The sequence below is a fragment of the Dicentrarchus labrax genome, unplaced genomic scaffold (assembly GCF_905237075.1).
Source record: "Dicentrarchus labrax unplaced genomic scaffold, dlabrax2021, whole genome shotgun sequence".
Classification (NCBI taxonomy): Eukaryota; Metazoa; Chordata; class Actinopteri; family Moronidae; genus Dicentrarchus; species Dicentrarchus labrax.
In genome coordinates this window covers 10,234,473-10,261,883 of record NW_026136717.1, presented here as the reverse complement: position 1 = coordinate 10,261,883, position 27,411 = coordinate 10,234,473, and the positions used below count along the sequence as shown (strand labels likewise).

Sequence of the window (27,411 nt, the reverse complement as noted above, 5' to 3'; positions counted from 1 at the left end):
TATTAGAGGTCCTTTACCTCTTAAACCAAAGCACTTGAGTGAAATCTTCTAGGTCTTGTTCCACCAGTTTGGAAAAGCAGAGGAGGGATTCAGTGGCAGGTTTTGAGGTTTGAACTTGGATGGCCCCGTGGTAGAGAGGATTTTATGTATTTATCAGAAATGGGCGAAGAATCCCCGGTTTGCGCCACATTTTAGCGAATCAGGGCTAAAGGTGCTGACAAAAACTGCTTTGTCTGCCTGTCAGTGTGGAATCAAACAGGCGTTGCTGAAACACATATCATGTTGCTCACATAGAAACATTTAGAAGATGAATGGAAATACACTGTGAACACAGGTGGAATTACTCTATGTTGTACAAAGAGGCAAACAAAGGGTTTTGATAAGCCACAAAAGAATTATAAAACAAATGTGAATGCTAATAACTGCTACCAATAACTAAGCAAATTCACATCAGACAGCAGCACTGACCGCTACAGTGCCATGAGATAACCATGGGAGGGTCTTGCCTTGCAGGACAGTTATGGGGGAGTGCACAATTTGTTCTTTCCCAAGAGGATCACATCTCTTTCCCAGGAAGGATGACAGTTTATGAGAGAGTGTGGAAAGAACGATTGGCAAAATCAAATCCCATAGTGACAAAAACGCTGCGATACTCTTGTGTACAGTAACAAAGATAAAGGAGGAAATTCAAAGAAAGGTCCAGACCTCATACGGGCAGAAAGTAACTGATTGAAGGGAGGACTGCGCTGATTGAAGAGCTTGAGGCAACAGTAATGGAATTATGAAATTCCTCAGCAGAATTCTTTATGAGCTTGAAAAAAGGGGGAAGAGAAATACCTTGAGTAAACACAACAAATATGATCTATGGCAGCTATTTTCCCACTGGCTGTTCTTCACTATCTTAAGGCAGAAAAACGACTGAACTATCCAGCGCAATTGGTGGAATATCCAAACTACTTCAAACTCATCAGATCAACGTTCCTTGACCTTTATGGGTCAGTCAATTCTCATGCTTTTCCTGTTGACCCCAAACTGCCCTCATTTGACCTGAATGAGTGTCCAGGGAACTACAATGCAGTCATCCACAGGGAAACATTTTGGTCAGCCATGTTTGCCAACCAAGGGGGAGGCCCAGCTCTGCTCCTTTAATGGCACGGGGTCATCTTGTTGCCAGGAAACACTTGAAAAGACTTTTGACTTTCTGGTTTGGTGTTGCCTGTTGCTGGAAGGGTTTAAACTCAGTGCAACCAATCAACTCCAGAATATCTTAATAGGCTGTTTGGGTCCATCTTTGATTGCATAACGCTCTTCTTTCGCATAACAAATCAAATGCGAGACAAATTGGCAAGATAGTTGAAATAATCGGATATTCTGCAATGCCACAACTTCCGTAAACTTCAAAGCAGCCATGATAACACATATTTCTATCTGTCTCTTTCATGACTCACAACTTTGCTGTCAAAGAGCAAAGCAAAAGTTCAAAAGCGTTGGCAGGGTCAGTGCCTTCTGTACAAGTCCTTTTGATTCCTAATATAGTCACGGAAAGGCTTCCTGGCCCGGATATAAAGAGCAAAAGGGAGTGAAAAAGGGGGGATCAAATAGGATAGAGGTTTGTTTTGTTCTCTCCTCTCTATCTGTCGAAGGTTCCTGGCTGATGTAGCCTGCTGTTTAATCTCAGCTGGCTCAACGGCTTGGCCTGGGGTAGTGTGGTCAGGAAAAGGCACCCAGTACAGACAGGCATCAAAAACATGATTGAACTCACTGTACAACTGCACATGAATTATTACCAGTGTATAGATTTGCTGCAATGCCCTTTACCTGCACTCTTCGGGGGTACAAAGTCAGACAAAGAATGTCTTAAACTCTGATGGCTACAAAGTAGAGTGAAGTTGAAAGTCACTGATCTTAAGGGTAAAGGTTACAACTCCTTTTGTGACTAATGATGACTAATGGCAGTCCTCAGTTCCGAGCATGAAGGGAAGTCAATGAACTTCATGGGAATACATCACAATGGTTGGGAAATATGTTGACATTAGTGGTGGTCACAGTGTGTAGCTGGTTCCGCCAGTTTGTATCCTCAACAGAAAATGATTTCACAACCAGTCATTGATTACAGCGTAATACAATGAACAGTGCTGCTTGGTGGAGCTAATGTAGAAATATATTTGTCATTCTTCAAGGCCAAGAAGGGTTTCCTGTTTTAGATCCTTCTTTCTTAAATCAGGGTTGCGTTTGCGAATCAATTATTTTTTGTGTGTCCTTATTTGTTAGTATTAGCATGTTTCAAACAGTTGTGATTTACTTGATCGGGTTGCACTATTGAAAAATCTGCAAAAGCTGATTTTCTTGGTCATTTGGGGGGCAGCAGAAACAGGCTGTGAACACAAAACTGACAATATTATCACCATTTACATTGATATGGTAAACTTGTTAGCAAACAGTTGCTCATTTACGTGTCTAGCAGTTACCGAGCAACATAAGCATTCCTTTGGAGTTGTGTTTCTGTCCATCTGATGGAAACTGGTCCAAGTTGACCTTTTTCTCTCTTTTACCTCTGTTTTTGGTCTCTACCAGCTCCTGAGGAAAATATTTGGCTCTTTAGCTGCAAAATGTTTCACTATTTTCACCAGCTAGTCTCTAACTGTGTATGTCATTGGGTTTATAGAGCTTTTTCTCTGCATACACACAGATGGAGATATATGTGTCAGAGATAGTGTTCATTAAGCTTTGAATGAGTGGGAAATATCTAAATATGCTAACCTAGCCAATGTTATTTGATCATTTGAGGTATATAGTGTTTTTGTGAAATGTCATTTAAAATCTTTACAGCTGACGTCACTTTTATAACAGAATTTTTTAAAAGTGTTGACCATATCCCATACTACCTAACGTTGTTTACTCTTCAGTCTAAACAGGTCACATACAGTACGAGCAAGCTAACGTTCATTTTGTCTGTTAGTTCAGTTAGCTACGCGACAGTTAGCCTACACTATGCAGTCATAGTGTAAATGTTTTGTAACAACTGGCCAATAATATCTGGTTATTTTCATAAGAGGTCAAAGTTAAAATGTGGAGCTCAAATATAAACAAACCTATGGGTTCACTGGTCCAGTACAACACTAAAGACGGTACCCATTCAGATGTAATTTGTAACATCCCCTGAGATTCCTGAATACTAGCGGAAAAATAGCCCAGAATAGGTCTCATGGGTTGATTTGTAATCTTTATAATTGTTAAGTATATCTGATAAATAATCAAGCACTCCTTGTGTTTACGATGATTAAAAATAACCCCATGAACTATGACTGGAATGTAGCCTGACCAGCATGGACAGTAATATGTTCTCAGGCTGGCCACTTTCTGTATTTGGGTTTCTCAGATGTTTTCTATGCAATGTTTACAGAGGCTTCCAAAGGGTGCTTTTTTTTTTCCTCTTCCTAAATCTCAGCTGAGATAATTTATGAGCGCAGAGGCGGCCATTGTTAATGTTTAATATTTGCACTGACTGAAACAGTGCTGCTGTGTTTGGTAACATTGGTTCCCAGGAGCGGAGACGTTTCACAAGGCTCTTTACAAGTGATTCACAGATCCACAGCCTGGCAGAAGGCCAACTGTAAGCTCCATCAAGACTGTATCTCCCCAAAACGGATGTTACCCTGACATATAAATTAGACATATATAACTTCCACTTATGAAATAATCTAATCAGAATCAAGCATTTTCTTGGTGGTGAAGTTGAACGCCATCATTGCGCTGGCGGTGCAGAAAATCTCATGTGAAGCGCAACATTAGGGTTGTGGTTAACCTTGACACTCATTAAGTATTTTTTCCTAGACGAAACAAGATATTCATGCTATGGGACGGGCCTTATTAAGTTTTCCACCGCTTCATAAATCTCCCAACATGGAGCTCCTCATGTCTGGAAATGTAATAAGGCTGACATAGTGGATCTAATGTGCTACATCCATCACAAGTATTAGCATGACTGCATAGCGGGGCCATCACAAACATTCATTCATTCAATGCACAACTCTTACATTCTCTTTAACACAACAGTTGTTTGTAGAGTCTATTTAAAGTTGTAGGAAACTAACAGCACTGTGAAACAAATATCTGTAGCTTCCTCTCTGAGGGGGGGGCCACTGTGTCACTGGCTCTTTTGATTCCCCCCCCCGTAAAACCTACGCCAGTTACCCATATCCTGTATCCTCATTTGATAGCATGGTGACAGTTTCCCAGATACCAGACAGTATAGGTTTCCCTTCATCTTGTGGCACAGGCCCAAACCCAGTGTCTAATTTGCTAATGGATCCCTGCTGGAAGCCGCTGTCGCGACTGTACGCTGGTGTAATTATCGGCGCTCAAGCGAAGTAACTGAGGACTAACTAAGAGAATGAATAAATCATTGTTTTGCACTCTGCTCCCCAAACTGCGGAGACTGCAGCTGATGTTCCCTTTGTTTGCTCTCCACAAAGCCTGGATGTCATTCACCTTTGGAACAGGGGCGACTGTAATTGCTGACAGACGAATTTGACAAACTTCGAGTGACTTCACTTGAAACTGATAGTAGGTGTTCTCTCTCACTCTCCGAGGGGAACAATAATATGGTAATATGTACTTAAGCTTCTGCTTGGAACGAGAAAAAACTGTCAGTTTAAGCTTGCAGCTGGAGCAAAAAAAAAAAAAAAAGCGTTTTGTCAAATGTGACTGGATGATTTGGTGAAAGACAGCACTTGTCCTCACCACAAAGGCTGTGTCAACTGGTTCTCCCTTTCATGCAAGAAATGTACACTTATAAGGCGAGGGAAAGGCAACTTCTGTTTATGTGTACTGTACCATGTAGCTCTGAGGAATTTTGACTCAGACACAGTACAGCATAAACTCGCAGAACCTGTTCTGTATGTCCAATTATTTCAAGGCCACTAACTCTAGTCTCAACATTCTCCCTGTGGGATATGAAGTCAGTCATGACATGGTTACTTTTGTTGAGACATGACATTTGGGGAAGTTTAGAGAACTTTTTTTGTGTTTTTAATTGAATTGCTGACAAGGAGGTCGTTCTGCCGTTCACGAGGCTTCTTTGGTTTAGTGGCCTCAGCCTGGTTCAGCTTGACGGGGAGCTTAAGCTTGCCAAAGCCTCTGGGAGGTAGAGATAAGGAAAAGGCATCATAAAACCAAATAAAGCTGCTTTACACTTGGAGTGAGACAAAGTTACAAGTACGCTTAATGTGTCTGGATAAAGTGATTATATCTGTCTGGAACAGATGTTAACACTAAATGCATCCTTTGTGTGCGATCGTGTTGTTTTGCGCATTTCATATAGCGCGTTCAGACAACATCCACAAAATCCTTCACCCGTGATTTCATGAAGGCTCGGATGAGATCCTAACATGAGACAGCTCGGCGGACAAAGCGCATAACTGAAGACTAATCCGACGAAGGCAGCGTTTCCAAAGTCGAGTCCTGATGTCAGATCCCAGTTGGAGAGCTTACTGAAGTGCTGCGCCCCACGGCCACTCATTCATTTGCAAGCCAAAAGGGAGAAAGGTTCTCGTCTTTCCCATAATGACTTTCCCTGTATGCCCTGTCTGGAACTTCAATTATCACATGAAAGATAAGAAGCTAGCGAGATGCATGAAAATACCAAAGCAGACCATCAAATATTCTGCATGGCTGGCATTTCCATTCCAGTCCTGTCTCATTTTTGATCGGTGTTATTTCCAGCCCCGGCACTGCACTTATGATGGATACTCATGAGCTTTTGGTAACATGATTCCTCATCTATGATAACACTTGTCCCAAAATAAAAAATAATGGCCCCAAATGGCATTCCTCTACTAATGGCTTGAGAACTTTAAAAAGGGGCACAAATAGGCAGCAATTTGCCAAATTTAGAAACATCCTCCTAAGTTTCGTGTTATCAAAAGGGAAGTGACATGAAGTGACAAAGTGAATTAACGAGGGTAATTTTCCATGCCACATTACACAGGGCACCACAAAGGCTCACTTCATTATCAGGGGATTATTTGGAACTTACATTTTCCAAAAAAAGGAAACCGTAATGTTCACTTTCCATCTCATTAAGATTCCATAACGGGGTCGGCGAACTGCTTTTGGTTTCTAATTGAAAAACACACGACATCTGCATCAAAAACGTACACAGTGTGAGCGAGAGAAAAATCACATTATATTATTATTATCATCATTTCCACAACAAAATTAACAGCAACCAGTTAAAAACTGCAGGCGGCATAAAATACAAGTGTAAAAATCAACATGAGGATTTTAAAGCTAAATCAAGGAACAAATGTACAGCAATGTATAGCTCTGGTTAAACCTTTTTTTTTTGGCAACAGAATTAAAATGTGCCCAACAAAGCAAACACGTGTCTCACATATGTCCACCATTAACAAATCTCCCATCTGCTCTTAACAGAGTTTGCCTTCAGGCCTAAATGATCTATAAGACAATCAAACTGCTTTGGTTTTCAGTCAAGCATATGTGCTTTCAATGTGCTGCTAATCTCTTGTGTGTACATGTAAGTTCTCCCCCCTCGCAGACTGGGGGGGGGTTTAGTTAAGGAACTTCCATCAGTCAAAACATGTAAGTAAAATAATTAAAAGCTTAACATTTACAGTAGGTGGTGCTCGGATTTTGGCATAGAGGCAAATTGCACTTGCTATAACACTTCAACTCGCCACTTTAAGCAGTTTAGACCCTTGAATCGCTCACCGTGAAATGTCCAATTTTCCAAATGGCTGCTGAATCCTAATCTACTCTTTTCCTTAGATCAGATGATTATGGTTGACCTGACACCAAGTCCAAGTCGAAGTTTCCACAAATAAAGAAGGAAATCTGCCGCTTGGCTGATGTTGCTACTTTTATTCACACCCCTTCTTCGGTAAGCTGCTGAGGTATTAGATAACTCCACAATAAATACAATCTTTAGTGAGAATAAAGCACCCTTTTAATGTAATTGACCTGCATGATAAAATATTAAGACATAAAGGGTTGTTAGGATGTTTTTACTTGCACTTGGTGTGACATTAAGTGGCAGTGGTTTTAATGAGGTGAGTTCAAAAAGGAAGCTGGTTTCAAGGTAAAATGTCATTTGGTATAAGTCTTGCCAGCGTGTTGGCTAGGATGAGAAAAATGTGAAGCATATTGGGGGAAAATTATCTGACATCTGAGTTAATTTGTCAAAGTGAAGAAACACACTTCTAAATCCTTCTTCACAAAATATCTCAGTAGTCTCTATCACCACCACGTTTAGCTTATCATTATCCAAAGCAGTAGTATTCATCTGATTCCACCCTGAGTTTCAGTGGCGGTTTGCTGAAAGCATCGCCGTCAATAACCGTTTTCTCCACGAAACAGTCCAGCTCCGTAGGCGAGGGGTTGTCCGAGAGGTCCTCTGCTAGAGTGTCCAAGTAGCTACCCACGGACAGGCTGTCTAGTCCGTCGCTGTTACCATCATTCAAGCTGTTGAAGCTGCCTCGCAGCGAGGTACCGTCCTGGCTGTCTGACAGGCTGTACAAGCTCCCCGTCAGGCTGCCTTCCTGGCTGGCCACGCCTCCCTTGTCTTCTATCATCCAACGGATGGACTCAATGCCCTCGTTGATTGACATAAGCTGCTGCATCAGCTTCACATCAATGGCTCGCAGATGTGCCTATAAGTAGGAGGGGAAAAAAACACCCCGGTCAGGTCACGGTACATAAGGATGATCCAGCATTTAAAGGAATAGTTTGACATTTTGGGAATTTCTTGCAGAGAGTTAGATTGACACCGCTCTTATATCTGTCTTTTAAATATAAGGCTACAGCAAACTTCTAGTTAGCTTAGCTTAGCTTAAAGAGGTTAAACAGTAAGCCTAACAAAATGCACTACTGAGCACCTCTAAAAATGGCTAATTAACACGTGTAAAGACAACATGTTGTTGTTTTACAGAGGTCAATGTGCCAGACTGTATCTTGGCCATATCACAGGATTTTCATCAGCAGATTGAACCTCAGCTTTTAAGCAAACATGGCTGCGAGAGCTGAGAGATATTTTTGAGAGTGCCCCAAAAATACTGAAATTTGAAAAGCTACAATTATATAACAGCTGTGCAATCTCCATCTGCTGATGAAGATCATGTGACATGAAGGAAAGCTCCACATCGGCTACTAAATAAACCTTGCGGTGAACAGTTGTTAGCATTCTTATGTCCTCTCATGGACAGAACACTATGTGCCATTTTGTTTAGACTACCAGGCTTTGTTGAGGACAACGAGACTTAACTATGTGGCACCAGAAAATGGGGAACTGTACTGCTCATGCCACAGCAGAGCCAGGAAACAGTTTGCATCCTGGATTCTGAATGATATGCTTACTTTACACAGTACTGTCATTGATCTAACTCCCTGCCATGACAAACCATGCCATTGACTGGGGATGGAAGTGGACGGCCTATGGAGTCATTCAGAGGGAGACCCCTGTGTCAGCTGGGTGGCAAACACCCGGTTAGAGTGAGAAATGGCAATCAAGCAGCTGTGGCAGCCTGCTACATTCAAAGTGCAGTGAGGCAGATGAAGGCAGACAGGGCTGGTACAGTGTTCCAGACAGCTGGCTCGATACAACAGCCTTTCTTTGCCTTCATTTAGCTCATATTGCTGCCGGTGTGTTTGTTTTGTGAGCATATCCGCCCGCTTTATGCACACATGGAAGCTGAGCAGATGGGAGTCATATTGGAATTTTTGTTCAAGCAGCTATTTTGCGTTAATAAGATGGCACCGGTGGGTCAATATCACAAAATGAGTTTAGGAAATGCAATTAGTGCTGCATCACTGTGTCTGTACTGGATAGTAACATTGAACCCACCACAGGATGTTTCATTTGACATTAGAAACTAATAATAACTGCTACCTGACCTTTTTGGGGACAGCACATTTCAGAGTTCATTTGCTCATACATACGCTGTATCGTTTTGGCCTCTATAATAATACTGTAAAACTTAGCTGAACAAAATTATGTTTGTCTGTGCCAGACTTGTGCACGCCAAAACAGAGCAGTCTGATTGGATTAGTGATTAAGCTCTGAGGGGAGTCACAAAAACAGAGAAGCCAAAGCTGGCCCAAATTTAAAATGAGCCTCTAACAATAAGAGGACACTAATGACACGATTGCACTAAATTATTTTCTTTAAAAGTCAATTTTAAGCCTTTCCCCCCCTCATATTAAACCAAGGTAAGGCATTGTTAAATTTGCAGATACAATATGTGCAAGTTAGAGGCCTGGTTCACATCCACGTGAATCTAAGCCTATCATCACAGACTCTGGGTGGCTGGTCCGTCTGCTGGCCATGATGCAGCCTTACTACAGTCTGCAAAACTCGGCCAACTAGGCCATCTGCTCAGGAATCCTAATGCCTTCAGTGACCCTACTTTAACTACAGGTTTGCTGTGACTCCGGCCTAAACACTCACAACATTTGATAACAACGCAATGGTAAGTGTAAGCAGAGGAAATGATGTGATCATGAAACGGTAGTTACACAGGCACAATTGGATATCACCCAGTAGTTTGAATAACAAGAGGAGGTGTGTGTGTGTGTGTGTGTGTGTGTGTGTGTGTGTGGGGGGTGTTAGGAGGGTTCACCAAGGTCTTGTGCTGACTCTAGGCGTGAATGGCTATCACCTACTGACCAGTTTCAAGGTGCTTTTAAAGGTAATGAGGCACAACACCCTGGAACATTCAACAACCACATGTTGATATGCAGGCCTGTTTTGCATCCAGCATTAAAGGCATTACCCGTGAGCCCAGCCTCTGTAGCCAATACATGTAATACATTAAACAGGGCATATATATAAAAACTTATCTGTCGTGAAACTATGCAAAATAGGTATTAACTGTCTTATACAGTCATATGCATTGTCTCCTTTCATTCATTTGAACGCGTGTCGATAAAGTCATAGCATGGGCAGCTGTATAGTGAAACATTAGTGACCTAGCTTGTACCTCCAAGTCGGTAAACTTCACACAGAGGACTAAAAAAGATAAATAGTACATACATTTTTTTAGCTGTGTCACATATGCTTTGTAGAATATATGCCTATTTAACAATGGGTTGAATTAAAGTGGACACAGAAGGAGGCACTTACCATTTCTTGTTTGAGGAATAGCATTTTGCTCTCCAGTCTTTTCAAGTCGGCAGAATTACTACAACATTTGCCGTTCATTAAATGCGGCGCAGGCGACTTCTCGTGCTCGTCGTGATGTTTTCCTCCGACAAGAGAACGGATGAGACTGTCCGGGACTTTTCGACCCAACTTTGTCTCTATATCCTTCAAGTCGGGCAAGACGTTGCTGTCCTCGTCCATTGCGGGCTGTCACAAAGATTACACGTTCTCACTGTATATTTTGGAGCAGCAGAGGAGAGGAGAGCAAATTACAGAGCCGCGAGCTCGCAGAGATCCCCGATGATTTGCTGTGGGAGACGCGCGCGACCAAGGAGTTCACTCGCGGTGGAGAGAAGTTGCAACAGGCGCGCGCTCTTAGCAACTTTACTCAACCGGCTCACAGGATGAAATGTCGAACCATAACACTTCACACTGGACCCGCCGTACCGCTGTGACACCAACAGACCTCCCATTCAAGCGTCTGACCAGTAGAGAGGCACTTTAACGACGGCGTGCTCTCCGTAGACCCCTCCCACAGGGGGAGCTTCCTCTGAAACCAAACACCGGACAGGTGAGGCAACACCGGCCGGTGTTTTGAAAGAAGTTGTGCGCAAGGGAGTAGACTTTTCCGGGGTTACAAATAAGGAGCAGTGGGAGCTCAACCGTGAGGCAAATGACTGCACCTAATAACCTGGGGTGAGCACTACAGGCTATTTATTCATGCGTGTCTCTCCAGAGACATGTAGCAAAGAAAAAAAGAAAAGGTACTGACATTTAAACATGTGATGTGGTGATAGATTATATAAGATATGTTGTGTCCTGTACATAAATATATTTTGGTGTGTTTATTTATCTTTAATCACATGAATGTCAGTGCACAGCCTACACCCAGTGTCAGTAAGGTTGAACAAACCACAGTGCAGGCGTGTACAATTTAATCATTTAAATAATTCGGCATGTACCCAGATCCAGCAACATTTTGGCAAACGTAAAAATGTAAAAACAGAATAGCATTCATGACCATTTAACATAAAATATATATAAAAAAAGGAAAAGACAGAAAAAAGCTGCATATCAGTGAGTATACATTTACATTTCATCTGAATCACCAGCCCAGTTTTTTTCTTCTTATCTCTTCATTCATTAATAACACTTTAGCTCTTTTGGATCAATTTATCTTAATACATCATTTAAAAAAAAAAAAAATCATATGTCTACCTATCTCTGGATAAATAAATGCAGAGTTTCAGAAATTTAATTATTGCACCCCCTTGTGGGCGTTATGGCTCTGTTACATTGGCAGTGTATTTTAAAGCAATTATAAACACTTCACTGCTATGAAGCCATTGTGCAACTAAACTAAACAGTGAAGTCAGATAAACAGAGAACGTGTTGTAGTCTATAAGCATGGTAGAAGTGATAGATCTGAGTATGTTTTCATTAATTTTCCTGTATTACTCGATCACTTAAAATGTGTTCAAAAAGTTACAGAACATTCAGAATCTCTTTTTAATATCTACATTCTTTACACCTGATCACCTGATAATTGAAGGAAACACTGAACTACAGAAGGCATCAGTGCTGATACTGTCATGTCATTTTAAAAGGTAGCCAACCTGACTAGAATCAGCACCACCTGGTGGCGTTGCTGTCACACCATCATTTCAGTTGTTCATGTCCACTTCATTTGAACACATTTTCCATTTTCAAATTGTCCCAAAATCTGAAAATTTTAAAGTCTTTACAATGTTTACAAAAATCTTAAAAAACTGCTGTTTTTTTTCCATTTAAAAAAAATGCATCTTCATTGAGTGCTTTATGTTCATTGGGGATGTAAATGTAATTGTTCCAATCTGGACTCTTTGTAAAGAAAAAAATAACAACACCACTTGATAAATGGACATGAATGCAGCCAAAAGATTACTTTTTAACACGTTGTCCTAATCAAGGATCTACACATGCTCCCCAGTACCAGTGAGAACAGATTCAGGCTTTAACAAACTGCATATTTGTGTCACTTTGTGTTAAACAAAGAGAAGCCACTCGTTAGGTGTGGCTCAGCACCGAATCTTAGACTACAGACTGGCTTTTTTCATCATCGTAGCGCTGGTACTGATTCCCGAGCAGAGGCTGGTGGCCCTCCATCTTGTAAGACCTGGCACGCACGGCGCACGTGGTGGCAGCGAAAATGACTGCGACAACCACGAGGGCAGCGACTATTGCCATGGTGATGATTTCAGTCAGGGTGAAAGGTTGACCTGGAAAGGAAGAAGTGGATGATTATTACCTTTGTAATCTGTGTTTATTCAAAGGTGAGAATGTAAACAGAGGGGCAAAAATTTGAGAGATAATCCCAAAATGAATACCTGGCCATACGGCTTCATAAGAGTAACCAAGATTTTCAGGGGCGGTCAAAAACATCTCGGCGTTCGTCACCGGAGGCCAGAAAGGCACCATGTTGTAGCCCTTGTTGTGACCAATGGGGGCATTTTCTTCAGGATACACAGCGGTGCCTGCATGAAAAATACTTGAAGTTAGCCTAAAACTCTACATCCTAACAATAAAGCAGTCATACACACAGGTATAGTACAGGAAACAACAAGAGCGAGTGGTTTTTAAATCAGATTTTGCTGCTAAAAACACCTGGACTGTGTCTCCTCAGCCATTCGTCAAATATAGCGTCGGTGTAGGTGTGGAGCAGGACGAAGATGGGGTCATTGGGTGAGAGGTGAGTTTGCCCTCCTGTGCCATTCAGGAACAGATGGGCCAGGTTGTGAAGGCTCCTCACCACGGGGTCGTAGTTCCCCTGGGGGGCGCTGTAGCCTGCCGAAACCACAGGGAAAAAAACGTTATAAGCACATGTAGAAACGCCGTACGTCAGACAGACAAAGGAATGAATATCTTTGTAGTCACCTTCAATTGTGTTTCTGAAGCTCTCGGAGGAGGTGGAGTAGTAGGGCGGTGTGTCAAAAGCGTTAACCTGCAGACAGTCTGCTACATCCTGGGGCTCCGGGAGACGCTGGACCATAGGCCTGTTGACGTTTCCTGCTGGATTCCTTCTGATGGGGGAAGTCTCAGTGCCTGGAAGGAGATAGGCAGCAGGAACCAGATAAGAGAGACTATAGCAATTTCTCTGTGCTTAAAGAACAAAGAAGATCACTGTAACATCGCTGATGAACAGTAGTCTTACTGTTGCAGATGGTTCCTAGTGTGTCATAGTCTTGTACGCTCTCGCAGATGACCCTCCACTGGGAGAAGATAGAGTTGCTGCTCAGGGAATTCATATCAAAGCTGCTCCTGGCTCCCATCAGGTCGTCGGTGCAGATGTCACATGTGCTCCCACCGATGGCAAAGTTCCAGTAGGGCAGGGCGAAGGACGGGTCTTGCAGCATGTCCTGGTTGTTTAAAATAGAGTTTTAGTTTGAGTTACATAACCAGAGAACCCGAGGTTTTAACCTGCAGTGTGAGGAAACAATACCTTTAGCTTGAGGCTTTGTTTAATTGAGCTCTCAACAATGTATTCCCATCCCCTTAGGTAACGTCAAACTATCCAAAATGTCTTATTTGGTATTGGAGTCGTAATTCACAGAATGCACTGGGTGTTATTTTCACACACTGTGATTTGCTTAAAAGACAATCTGCAGTGTCTGTTCACCATGCATTAATAAATCTGGAATAAATGAAAATGGGTTCTTTTAAAAGCCTTTGTGTTGCTCATCCTTGCTTTCCCACATTTTTTTTTTTTTTTTTTTACTGTCTAGCGCGAAAAACTGGTGATTTGAGATAAATACAACGGACAGGATTTCTAAGTAAAATTATTCATCAAGCTCAAGGGAACATAGACTTTCTGCACACAAGTGAATCATTCCCTTTTTTTTTTTTTTTTACTTGGCCAAACTATTTCAAAGTTCCCAAATCCCATTATGATACTCGATCAGAAAAGTACTAATGGATCCAAACTACCGCTCATGAAACGGGGCCCTCTAACCAGATATGATTCACTTGCACTATAGGCCAAGGAGCTGGGTGCATATTTTTCAGTCGGCTTAGTTGATAGAGTTCATCCTGATCAGAAAAAATGAGCACTCTCCCCCAAACTGTGCCTGTCAGTGTGCATATTCAACAGAGTAGAAGGAGTGAGTGAGTAAGTAAGTAAGGGAGCAGCGATTTAACCATACACTTGCACAGGATGAGGATTTTCTCAGCAGGAGCCCATCACTCTGTCAGAGTTTCAAGAACTTTAATTATGTGCTTGCAATTCTGTATACCAAAAAAACCGTGCGTAATTGTCAGCCACTGGGTGGATATAATAATTATAACAACTCTATGCTGGGAGGGATGTTGAACATTCTCCATAAATCACTTTGGCGAATGGTGCAGTTTAATAACTCCTTTCGCCAAAGCTGTGTTCAATACTGTTTTTCTTTCAAACCATCTCTGCCACTCGATGGTGTGCGGATAAAATCGAATCTCAGCCCGCAAAAGCGCTTAAAATCCCATTTTGCGCGCTGCTCGCCCATTAAAGCGTGAAATTGCGACGTAAGTTATGATTTCCTCGCCGGGGCAGTTGTGTGCGTGAGTGCGTGAGTGTGTGTGTGTGTGTGGGGGGGGGGACACATTAGGTTAAACAAACAAGCTAGAGGGGAAACGACAGCTGGGTTAAAGGAGACTATTAGTCGGTGATGTATTGGTAAATTAAAAATGTGGATAAACAGTCAGGTGGCGATCCCCCCCCCCCCCCCCAGAAAGAAAATCCATTACATTATTTACTTGATCTTAAAACGCCCCATCACTCCCGAGCTATTTCACAGAACTGTAATGGTATCACAGCTACTGTAATTATCACCCCTCTTTACACAGTCTCTTACCTGCATGTCTCTCTCCAGCTGCAGCAGGTGGTACCTGTGCCAAGTGACAAAACCGGGCCCCTCGTGTGAGAAGTCCACTCCCCCGAAACTGGCCTGCCCCGCACCCAGGAACGTCTTGCTGACCGAGAAGTAGTGGGACCACACGAAGTAGTTGTAGATGGTGACGTTCTGGAACTGCACGGTGTTCCCGTCGGGCCCGAAGATCTCCTGATAGCGCCGCGTGGCGATCACCAGGTCGGGGTGCACCATGCGCTTGGCCTGGTCCAGCGCGTTCACGAACGCACGCTTCTCGTCCGCGCTGAGCTGCATCACGTTTCTCCTCACTGTGAGGGGGATTACAGCCGAGGGAGAGTGGATTAACTCAATTAGTCATGCGTTAATTGGGGATCAGTTTTTAATGAGTGAGAAAAGAAGTACAGAAAATGTGCGTAACCGGCAGTTTTGGTCAATTAATTCTGTAATCAAATGCCCTTTCTGTGAGTCTCAGGGTTGTTTAAATCCATTCCAGCTCGTATCACGGGAGACTAATTTGAATTAATGTTGGTAAAATAATCTGAAGAATTAATTATAATAAGATAATCTTCCGATAGAATTTGTTAAAGCGACATTAAAAATGGGCAAAATCCGTTCATTTGGCTCACTGTGGATTCCTAAACTAGTGCTTAAGTGAGCAACAGCACAGCATCCCTAGCTGTGACCTTTCCCATCTCCTTAGCGTTAGAGTCAGCATTCTATAGCATCAGCAGTTCATTATTTCCCCAGACTTACCGACAGGAACTCTCTGGTCACAGTTTGCCCCCGTCCATCCGTGTCTGCAGCGTCCGCAGTTATAACCGCTGAAGTTTCCGTTACACTGACAGGTACGGTTGAAGTAACGGACGGGCCATCGCTCACGATCATCCCGTCCGTCGTGCGGGTACTGAGGGCCGTGCGGGCGAGCGTCCACTGCGATGGACACGCACTGTCCGCGCCCCGTACTGGCGCCACACGGATCGTTGTCGAGTCCAGAGGGTGACGGGCAGCACTGTCCACTGCGGAGTCCCTCGGGTGTCACACACTCTCTGGGGAACTGGGCGCTCACGACCACCGCGCCCAAAAGAACCAAAAAGCAGCGCTGAAACATTGTCCGGAAACCTGTTTGCCAAGATTTTACGCACGGCTGCGGCTGAGTCTGAGTCAGTTTTACTTGCAAATATTCAACTAAGACTTTATCTAAACTGAACTTGGATCACTTCAACACACCAGGATTTACTTTCTGTGTATAGAACTTCCCCTCCCATGCGCACAGGCCCTGCTTCTATTTCCCCCCAAACCAGACCTTAAATACCGGATTAGCGCATGACTACCCGGATTTTCTGACTCCCGCGTGATGCCATCACATAACATCATATGTCCTACAGGGAAAGAAGGTAGTGTGATCCGTCATGCACAGTATTGTTCTTTTAAAAAGCCCTACTGGCCTCCTAAAGCTGTCTATGGAAGTCTAATTCATGAGAAGAATCATTCAGATTAAAACACATGAAATTATGATGAAAGAGTAGGCCTACCCATGAACTTTAATTCCTGTACATGTACTGTGACATTTCAGCAGGTCTTTATGAGCACTGTGTGGAAATGGATTTGTTATGAGGTGATAGCCTTTAATAAAGGCAGCCACTGGCGCACAAGTAAATGTTTGTGGAATTAAAATATCCAACTTGGTGCCGCAAGCAAGCTCAGGAACACAATAGGGGTTTTGTTTACATGTTCTGCTGCTGCCCTTTTAAACTCCCACTGTGGTCCATTGCTGGAAATCTAACAGAATAGCACTAAAAACACTAAAATCTGCCATTTTGAATATTGTCCCTGTGTATTAAAGTAACATCCCCCCCCCCCATGCCAGGATCTAATCTTGAAAAGCCTCAGAGGTTCATGTGTTTGTTAAAGTGATCATATTTCTGGTCATTTGACTTCTCAGGAAGGCATCTAGCACCTCCTCCTCCTCCTTTCCCCAACATCAGGGCTGCTTGTGCTGCCATGAGCATGTGAGACATTGAAGCTTGAAGGGTATTCTTAATATTGAAGTCTTCCAGGAATGCACAGCTCTTATATGATTTCAGAACAAATATCTTGAGACTGCCTTTGAATGCCACCATGGTCTGAACTAGACTGTTCATATTTTTGCTTTTCAATACACAGTCCCTGGATGCTTCTGTCTGTCTGTCTGTCTGTGTTTTTGTCATTTGTTTTAGCCTGCTTACAATGGCAAAAAAAGCTGCTCAAAAATGTTGAATAAATCCACTTCATCATATCTAAAAACTCTGATTATAAGACTATCGTTAGGCTTGGATAATTGTAATATTTGTAAAAGCAGGCACCTTTTGAAAGGCATTAAACACTCAATAGATACAGTATTACACTTTCATTAAGTTAAAAGACTTGCAAAAAAAAAAATGACTGAAGCAGCAGAGGCTGACATCCTGACTTTTAGTCCCTATGGGGGTAAAACTCCAACAAGGATTCTACACTTCCCATGATGCAAATCAATAGGGTCTTAACGATGGATGGCAAAGAGAGGAAAGATTCCCATGTTTACAACTCATGTCATCCGACAATTCAAGACTGTTTGTGGTGGTGTTAGGGTTCATTTTCACTTATAAGAATATATCTATTAAATGTGGGTTTAATTACTTTGAATGACAGACTTTGGCTGTCACGAGGCATCCATATTTGTTTGGTTTTCAGCTGCTTTCCGGGCTCCAAGTGGGAAATGTCATCGCTTTCAGAAAAATGTGAACACTCCTAACAAGTTGGAAACTGGCAATTATAATTATATCCAATATGACATAAATGCATCATTAGACCATTGGTAAATGCCCATATCCTTCTCCACACCATCCTATTTGAAATGCAGGCTTTGGCTTTATGTTATACATTTTTGATCTCTGTGTGTAAATTGGTGGCGAGCCCCCCTATGGAGGCCTGTATCTGGTAATAATAAGATTCTACCAGAAGCTAATTTCAGATGAAAGTGGAGTCAGCAAGTACAAAAATGTGTTTAATTATTCTCAGTTATAGCAATATGAAAAACGTACCACTCTCCTTTTCTTCTAGCTTTCCTTTTTTGTGAACTGTCTGTGCAACACTCATTTGAATTCTCCCTCCGATCGCCCCTCCAGCGTGCGCACTCCTTGTTTATTTGCTTCACTGTTTTCCAGGTGAAGGAGTTGAGCTGCAAAAATAAAAACCTTTGATTAGTTTAAATGAGCTGATGATACCAGTGGCAGAATCTAGATTATTTTGATTTGCAGCTACCATAACCTCAGGACATTTTTGTGATAGGGGAAAAATGATTGGCTTGTTATTGTTGACAAAACCTACAGTGGTAACCCCAAGGAGTTAGAATCTAGGGCAAGATCGACAGGACAGCATATTTTTAAAACACCCCAAAGTCTTACAGTCGTCTCATAATTCACAGAAAGCTTAAAACTGGGTTGCATAGAGGGCACTGGAAAAAAACTAATTCACCCATCAAATACGATACAACAAACCAGACAGGTGAGGGAGCCTCGACCCTATTTGAAGATTCAGCTTCGCTCAGAAACAGCCTGTCTACTTTCTACTTTCATACTTTGAGTACATTTCAGAGCCTGTAATTTTTCACATACACTTGAGTAAACAAGTCGGATCATTGCTTCTACTTTTATCTTTTTGTAAGTATCGGTACTTCTTGAGTACTTTTGCCATTTCTGTTATAAACAACAAAACTGCCACTGAGGCTGTACTATTAGCAGTTAAACCGCCCTATCAGATGGAAGCAAATGTCGAATACAAACAGTACATAAGTACAACTTTGAGTTATTTGTACTTTACTTGAGTATATCCATTTTTTGGACACTTTTTCTCAAAACCCCTCAGATTCATCTTGTGACCCTTTAGAGGTAGCCCGACCCCTAGATTGAGAACCTCTGGTCGGAATTAAGTAACTGTATATAAAGTACAAGTACAAGTTTACATTGTTTTATTGGTACTTTGAGTTAAATAAAGGATATGAATACCCCTTCCATCTCCATAAAAAAATTATGAAGAATTGAATAATTCAAGGATCTAACCCATGTTTGATGCAGTTTGCTCTAAAAGTAAGGCATTTAGTTCTGGAGCAAAACTGTCACATCAACTTTCTTCCTAGGAAGACGTGACAAAACCGATGCTGTCAGTATTAATAATTTAGATGTCATATTAAAACACATCATAACAATACTGCACTATCTCTCAGAGGAGAAACTTTCCAATGTGATCTCACACACTGAAAGGCAAAGATTCTTAACCCAGTCACATGTGTTTCACGTTGGCTATCATAATTCCAGCCTGCATGTATCGTTTCATAATTGGGGCGTGCCGGTGAGGATTACACAAAGCTAGCACTAAGCTTATTCTCATGGAGTACATTTGAAAATACAGCCACATTCCTTATGTATGTGCAGTTCCCATGTTCCCCTAGTAGACCCATTAGCATGTCAAGGTTGCTATGACCATTTAAACATCATTTGTCTGAAGCCTCCATCTAGTTTTCTATTTTTTTTTTTTTTTATGTCAAGATGAATACTGTAATAGTTATGATTAATTATTTTGACCTTAGAGTATTATGCTGCCCCTAAATGAATTTTCTATGATTTATCATTATCATTGACTTGTGGTTATTTAATAATTCAAAGTGCTATTGACCTGAAAATGCACTGCAGTGTTTTTAAGGTCACGTTTGAGTGGAGCAAGAGCCAGCTCTTTAGTGATTGTCTTTTGATTAAGTCTGTAAGAAGCTTTTATCTTTACCATTGCTCTGCCAAACTTCTGCACAGTTCACTTTGAGCTCTAAATGGGTGTATATGAATATGATGCAGAGCTAATGCAAACCTATTATGATTGCAAATAGTGAGGCAGCAAAAGATGTTACTGTATCCAAACTAATTTCCATTGTTGCCATATGAGAATTAGCAATTAATTAGTGTGTAAAAGGTAATTTTATCAATTATCTCAAATTGACAGGTTAGATTAGAGTAAACACAAAAGGTATTAAAAGGTCAGGGGTCATGTCACAGATAATCTAATGTTTGAAATTGGCATTAACACACCAAGATGCAAACACAACAAACCCTCACAACTAAGTAAAAATATAAGGCACTTTTGGCTTATTGTTTAGAAATCGACTGTATTATTCTACCACGGGGGGCTACATGAGCACACATCCCCTCTGTTTGTCCCGTGACCACTGCTCAGCCGACCTCCCTTTCATTCCCACTCTCCTCCCCTACCATGTTTGTGTGTGCTCACGTCTGTGCGTGTGTGTGAATAAACTTTGGGCAGCATAGAGGATCATGTGAGAAGATGTGATTTGGGCTTAATGGTAATCCCTGCCTAAGGTAAAAATGGCACAGTGGGAGTCATTAGGAGGGAGCTATTTGAGCGGTTCGTAAAACTGCCTGCCTCTGTCTCACCCCTCCCCTTCCCTCTCCTAAGACATTGCCAGCGACTGCTTGTCATTGTCTTTCAGTTTCTCATCACAGGCTGGATTCATGCCACTCATTTTATCTCAACTCCTGCTTTTCCTCATGTTCACTTGCTTCTTGGTAAATGAGGGGAAAATAAAAACATTTTTCACCATCTGAAATAATGAGTCCCATGTGGACACATTGTTACAGCTTGAGGCATCGACGGTATAACAGCAATAAGAGTCCACAGCCGTGCTAGCAGCTCTGTGAGGCTGTAGGCACAGCACTGCTTCAAGCGTAATGGTAACATCAGCATATTACCATGCTCTCAACACAATGACAATGCTAACATGCAAAACACCATGCATAATGTTTAACAGGTTAACTATTGTAGTTCAGTGGGTTAGCATGCTAACATTTGCTCATTAGCACTCCTGAGGCTGATGGCAAAACCATTAGCTTTGCAAGTATCTAATCATAATCCAAAGCATTGGACAAATTTACATTTTGATGTGATGATGCCGCTAGATGAAAAGTCAGGGGATCACCAAATTCAGTAGGATTTATCCTCTGGGGGCCATGAATGTCGGTGAATGTCATCATGGCAATCCATTCAATAGCTGTGGATTTATTTCAGTCTGAGACTGTCCTTCCATGAAAAATGGCAGCATCAGTTGTTTCAGCAAATGACCCAAAATGAGATTTGTCTATGATGAAGTGACAAAGCCCTGTAGAGGTTGTAGTAATTGTGATTCTAGTCAGTCTATAGTGTGACATTATTGTAGAGCAACAATGTTCACAGAAGGAGGAGGTCAGGGTGGGTGGGTCAATAAAACAGTGTTCTGACCATAACTAAGACCCAAACAATGCTCTTCTCGTAACCCTAACCAAATTGTGTTTGTAGCTACACCTAAAAGTATCACTGTGGTTAAGGTTCAACCAAAGCGTTAACAGATGATAAAACAGATGTAATTCACAGCAGATTTGAAGGGGACAGATTAGCCTGGTTTCCATCCAAATGTAGTGCAACTTTTAACCAAATTCACACAAAACTGTCAAAAGATAATGCCTGTAAATGTGCTATACAAATATTAAAAATGGAGCATATCATGATAAATAGCTAATGTGGTGCTAATACTCCAGTTGGGTGCCACTAAACTACTGCAGAGGAAGAGGATGCTATAAGATGACATTATTAAAACAGTGGAAAGAAATGCAGCAAATGCAATGGACATATGACATGTATGTTAGTTTCATATAATAATTTATAGAATGTTAGATGCTCTTCATTGTCCCACACAGGTCTGTCTCATCTGCTGCTATTTTTAGTCTCTGCAGAAAGTCAGCAGAGTCACATGCTTCATGTATGTCATGATTTATGTCAGTATACATTGTACTTGCTTTACTGATACAAGAATTTCCCCACCACAGCCAAGGGTCAAAACTTTCCAAAAATACCGATTGTCAGAGCCTCTTCTGATCTATAATTGCTATGTAGTGTACATAAAAGATAAAGGAACAGTGAAAATAATCTATATTAGTGTTTGAGACAGATGGTGCTGCTATTTGAGGTGTGACTGCTATTTGATACCATGTAAATGTAATTACTTTCTAAAGAAAACCTTATCATGCTGAACATACAGTATGAGTTTTACTGAAAGTTCATATCCTAATTGAGCAGGGAGTGAATGGAGTTCTATCCTGAGGGACTGTCTGTTGACGGAAGGAAGCAGGCTCATGACCAAAGCTCTAGGAGTGTAGGGGTGGAGGAGTGTGAGAGACTGTGAGAATGTGGGGGGGTTATTTTCTCCTTGCATTCTGCTCATTGCATAGTTTGTTTCATTTGTTAAACCGCATGCATATCATAATTTGTATATACCAGTAGCTGTAGCTGCAAAACTGCCCTGTGGGCCCAAAACAATGAAGAATAATATTATTTTCCAGCTTGGCATTACAAATGAAATACCAAAACGAATGCAAAGATCAACAATGTGTGATATAAAGGCACCACAGGTCTGCTCCCTCATAGTGACAACATTTCTTACATACATTTGCAGTGGTCATGACCGATACATTTGTGCTGAGGAGGAATCAATTTGGATCCTTGAATGAAGAAAAGAAAAAAAAAAAACTCCATTAAGTTTAACACCATATCTGGCGCAGGAATAAAAATAAGCCGGGGAATAAGGGAATGCATTATTGCAAAAGGTATAAGCCCATGTGCTGGGACAGACCACAGAGACTTTTCAACAATAAAACAATTAATTCTCACAATGGAGTTTTCTTCTGTGATAAGCATATTAACAGTCACAAGCCTGAATTCCACCCCAAATAATTTGTCCTCAGTAGCAGGGTAACAGTACTTTTAGATGTGACAGAACACAAATAGTTTGACTACAATTTATACAAATCCTCAACAGGTAGTAAATAAATAATGAGTAAAACTTAAAGCATTTCTTTCCACACAAACCAGCATTCAACTTTGCCTTCAACTGGACCTCTACCCTATAGGTGTAATACAGTCTAAAATCCAGCAGAGGACAGTGACATCTCATGTAAAGATTTATGCAAAGACAAGCACCCGACCTGTGTTTACATCGGTTCTGGGTAGGGATCCATCAACTGTGCACATACTGTACATCATAGGCGCTATTTTTTCAGACAACATTTTAGCTATAAACCACCTTTATCTTTAAGAATGTGATTCATAGATGAAAACTTGAGGGGCTTTCAGGACCTTCCTAAGCTTGTCAGTCTTGAAAATATCCCAACCCTTGTTTACACAAAATATGATCCAAGTAAAACCTTCACAGTTATAGTTTTATAGCTCTCATACTCACATTACAAGCATCTTAACTTTTACACTGGACCACTGGAAGTGTGCAAAGGTTTTTGTTTGAAGATAAATACGAGGCACAGGTAAGGTATAAGTGCTTCCACTACATGCTAGTTTGAACTTTTAGGTGCTATACTTCACACCAGTTTTGCAGGAATACAGAATCAGCATTTTATGTGTGAGTCAGAGAGAACTTCATTTGTTTCACCAGTGAACTTCTCAGAATGTAGTGCCAGCACGAGGTAGACTGACACGCTGATGAATAGCAGGAGTTAGTCCCTCAAATGAAGGCCTCCGCCAATATCGGGATACTGTCTACTTAGCACATGCACCAGCATCTTAAATCTGCTGCTTTCCAATACCAAAGCACTTCAGGTGATTTACATAGCAATAATTTAAACAGCAGAGGTGCCGTGACCGGGCGTTAGCAATAAAATAAGGAGATCTACCGCCTAGACTGCTGCTACCACTTGATTGCTTTTTAACAGTCATTAGTCTTGCGGGAGCCTTTTGAAAGAGCATCATTTTTTGGGCAATCCTTTGCTCTATTTCACAGATTTTTTTCTACTGATGTATGAAAAGGAGGGAGGATATTGACAGGTACTGTAAATGGGAGAGGTGAGGGTAATTCAGCAGGAGCTGGCTGTGTCACAGATCATTGCAGACAGCAGCGGTAATTAGTGAGGAACACTAGTCTTGCTCCGGGATGTAGCGGGGAAACAGCTGGGTTGGAAGGTTGTGCCAGCCTCGGCCAATTAAAATGCTACACAGAAGTAGATGATGACAGGGATGGAGGTTAAGATAGATCCTGCTCATTATCACTGGAGAAACACAAACACTTTTCAATGAACCTATGCTGGGAAGGAAAAATGTTTTTGAGAAAGGTTAGGGATTTTGTGACTGCATGTGGTGAAATGAGGCACTATCAGTGGAAGTCTGGAGCCAAAATAAAAAACAATGGAGTTTAAAATGTTCTCCCCCAAAAATATTCAGCAGAGATTGTTGGACAGAGATTTTTGTTACAAATCAAAAACGTATTCAGGTCAAGTATAGGTAGGTATAGGTCTGCAATTTATTATTGTGATATTAATATACAGACGGGAAAGATTAAAACCAAAAGAACCTGATTGCAGATATTTCCATACATAACCTATCAATGAATGAGTATGAATGTTAGATCATAAATATAAAAACATCCTATGCTATCAACCCAATTGAAAACCATGGTGGTCTAGACCAGAGGTTTCCAACCTTTTTCCTTAAGGGACCCCTTTTCTATCAAACTGGTAACCCCTGACTAAGTGACATATTTTACGTATATATCAACAGTACAGAACAACTAATAACTTTTATAATGAAACCAATCATACGTTCTATCTAAGAAAACTGTTTCATTTAGTTTTCTTCACAGAATTAGACAAAATGCGGCGATATAGACCTACTGTGTATATTCTTTAAAGTTTTCTTACCCCCCTAAAACTCGACTTGCAACCCCCTGTGAAACTAGTGGGGGTTCTGACCCCCAGGTTGGGAACCACTGTTCTATACCAATCAGCATCCTTTGAGGAACTACGGCTAGGTGTGTTTGATGACATGGGTGACAAGTGACTATTTGCCTTATCTGTCTGGAGCCGCAAATCATACAGTATTTAAGCCTTATGATGAAGATATTTCTCTACGCTTGACTGTGATTCTTATGCACCAGTGTACCAAAGCAAATTCCTCGTATGTGAAACTTACTTGGCAATAAACCTGATTCTGAATAACTGCTATTCATTACCATATATTTTCTGGTCAAAGCCACAGGGAGCCACTGGAGAGGGGCTTAAGACCCACATGCAGCTCCAGGGCCACAGGTTGCCCAACCCTGAGCTAGGGTTATTTGTGTAGCTACAACCACCACTAATAAAAACAAGATAAATAGCTTCTTATTGAGAATCACGCAAATTTAATTTCCAGGGTGTTTATATTTGCATGAATCTGTAAGTCCAAATCAACAAATGCTAGGAGGGGCAAAGAGAAGAGTTCTGAAGTAATGCGGCAGTGTTGTCGCTGCTGCTGTGAAGTTAGAAACTCCCAAAGTTGAATAATCCATTATAATCATGGAACGTACACCTTGTAGGTTAGTATTGCTCACATATTGCCCAACCCTTTTTTCAAACACCCAGTACTTTTCTCAACAGCCGCATGGAGTTGAACATTCTGTCATCACCTTGTTCCATCTTTCCTTCAAATACGGGTCCTGCTGTTACCCTCATTAGTTGTTCCTTACATGTTGCTTCCCAAGGCAGCCACCTAGAGCTCATAGTCACCATGAACAAAGGGATTGGAAGAAAGAGCCAGAAGATCAAAGGCCTTGGACAAGGCTTTGTAAATTCCCAGATCTGGATTCTACTGTGACTCTTTTGGACAGATGGCAATCACTATGTGCACAATGTATGGACAATGCTCTTTGAAAGACGATTCTAGATTTTCCAGGTTTGCCAAAAGGGATATATCTCTCAAAATGCAGAGTAGGTGCAGTATATGTGGAGTTATTCAGTATAGAGCAATTCACCTCTCTCTGTGGGCGGATGAGAGTCTGGCACTGATGTGGCAAGAGTCTTACAGAGATGGAAGCACATCGCCCGTCAGGGTGAGGCATGCATGAACAACATAATAAATCTGAAATGAGCTCCTCACTCCTTTTCTACTTATTATAGTCATAGTTGAGGGCTGTACGTCTCAATAAAAATGTCATATTCCTTTTGTGCTGTGTCACGTGGGGTGATAAAAGTTTTATGACTGACACCAACTTTTCACAAACTTACCCGGAATGTATTGGTAACACGTTAATCTGTGCACAAAGTGAATAAGCTTCCTCTCATAGGTATGTGCTGGAGTCTTTCTAAAGGAAATTAATTCGGCGGAACATCTAAATATAGACCTACATTGATCTGTTGCTGCAACATGTCTTCGGTCTGGTGGAAACTTTGATAACAATCCAACCTCCTAACACAAAAGAAATACAAAACATCTCTGCGTTAAAGATATCACAGTGGCGTGGGCCATTTTTCATGAAAACATACTCTCAAGGCTGATGTAGATCAGTCAGCCAAGACGACAACTTTTTAATGAGACATGAGGTAAATACTTGCACAAACATTGAAGGCTATAATGCTTATCATTATAGGGCCAATGCTAGATGAGGTCAAAATATTGTCTATCAAGCTTGATATATTATCATGCTTGTGGAATGGGTCGTGGTAGTTTATACTAATCTCACAGGACACATTCAGTAATGTTTTAATTTCCAAAACTATCCAGGAAATGATCTCTGAATCATCCGACAAAGTTCGCACAGAAAGCAAAGACGTGTGCATCCTCACTCACACATCCCAAATTTACCTTCCCACACACTTTTTTTTTCTCTTTAACACTCCAAGATGTGATGACGTGCAGCCTAACGCGATTTACCTGCCTCCGTCTCCCTGTACCTCACCCGTGTGGTGAGTCATTTATTAGCACTCCATTATGTCATGTAGCCAAATGTATTTCATCTGTTATGCGTGCCGGGGTGACAAAGGTGGAAATGTTCTTGCTAATTTAATGCCTATTGAGACAGAAAATTGGATCTACTTCAGGGAGCTGTGATGAGTGTCATGATGCCCGAGCTGCCAATTTCTGCCCAAGATTAATTAAAATGAAATTTCCATGGGACCTGTGACAGTCGCCCATCTCCTGTACATATTTCTTCATAATTGGAATCACAGTCAGTCTCTGGAGGAGGAAGGGGGTTTCTGGGATGTTTCTGGGAGCCGGCAGGGATTTGCTGAGGTGTGCACTGGGAAGAGTCTGATTGTTCTTGGGTAAAAAAAAACAACACACACTTTGAAAAGCTGGAACATAAGAGAAAGAGAATATCTCATTTCTGCAAGCAGGTGACATAAATGACTTACAGTACCGTTGTGGCAGGATGAAGGACAGTGAAAGGCAAGCCCACTTACAATCCAGCAGCGGGAACAAAACCAATATATCAAGACAAAGACCAACTACAAGGGAGCCATGGCAAAACATAGTGTTTAGCTGGAGTGACAACTCATGCAT

At 41.5% G+C, this 27,411-nt stretch overlaps 2 protein-coding genes and 1 long non-coding RNA gene across 3 annotated transcripts; 1 reads left to right on the top strand and 2 right to left on the bottom strand.

Annotated features, from left to right (window-relative positions):
- Positions 1-6,165: 6,165 nt before the first annotated feature.
- LOC127379630 (leucine rich adaptor protein 1-like) lies at positions 6,166-10,571 on the bottom strand. Its single transcript, XM_051429482.1, has 2 exons — positions 10,139-10,571; positions 6,166-7,670 (listed from the first exon to the last, which is right to left on the bottom strand). The coding sequence occupies exons 1-2, from the start codon at positions 10,355-10,357 to the stop codon at positions 7,281-7,283; spliced, it is 609 nt and encodes a 202-aa protein (XP_051285442.1). The 5' UTR covers positions 10,358-10,571; the 3' UTR covers positions 6,166-7,280.
- A 41-nt stretch (positions 10,572-10,612) lies between these two features.
- LOC127379631 (uncharacterized) lies at positions 10,613-15,964 on the top strand. Its single transcript, XR_007888350.1, has 2 exons — positions 10,613-10,727; positions 15,043-15,964. It is a non-coding gene; the product is annotated as an uncharacterized LOC127379631 (long non-coding RNA).
- Positions 11,077-16,365, bottom strand: LOC127379628 (5,6-dihydroxyindole-2-carboxylic acid oxidase-like). Its single transcript, XM_051429479.1, has 7 exons — positions 15,793-16,365; positions 15,025-15,347; positions 13,347-13,551; positions 13,070-13,237; positions 12,800-12,979; positions 12,523-12,669; positions 11,077-12,414 (listed from the first exon to the last, which is right to left on the bottom strand). Exons 1-7 carry the CDS (start codon positions 16,145-16,147, stop codon positions 12,227-12,229), a joined length of 1,566 nt encoding a protein of 521 aa, XP_051285439.1. The 5' UTR covers positions 16,148-16,365; the 3' UTR covers positions 11,077-12,226.
- Positions 16,366-27,411: the final 11,046 nt, after the last annotated feature.

Bases quoted from the DNA above. Each gene is read 5' to 3' on its own strand.
- LOC127379630 (XM_051429482.1), bottom strand. From the start codon at position 10,357: ATGGACGAGGACAGCAACGTCTTGCCCGACTTGAAGGATATAGAGACA. The intron at 7,671-10,138 runs GTAAGTGCCTCC...TCCTACTTATAG, and splicing joins TATTCCTCAAACAAGAAATG to GCACATCTGCGAGCCATTGA.
- LOC127379628 (XM_051429479.1), bottom strand. From the start codon at position 16,147: ATGTTTCAGCGCTGCTTTTTGGTTCTTTTGGGCGCGGTGGTCGTGAGC. The intron at 12,980-13,069 runs GTGACTACAAAG...TGGTTTCGGCAG, and splicing joins CTTCAGAAACACAATTGAAG to GCTACAGCGCCCCCCAGGGG. The intron at 12,415-12,522 runs GTATTCATTTTG...CTTCCTTTCCAG, and splicing joins TTATGAAGCCGTATGGCCAG to GTCAACCTTTCACCCTGACT.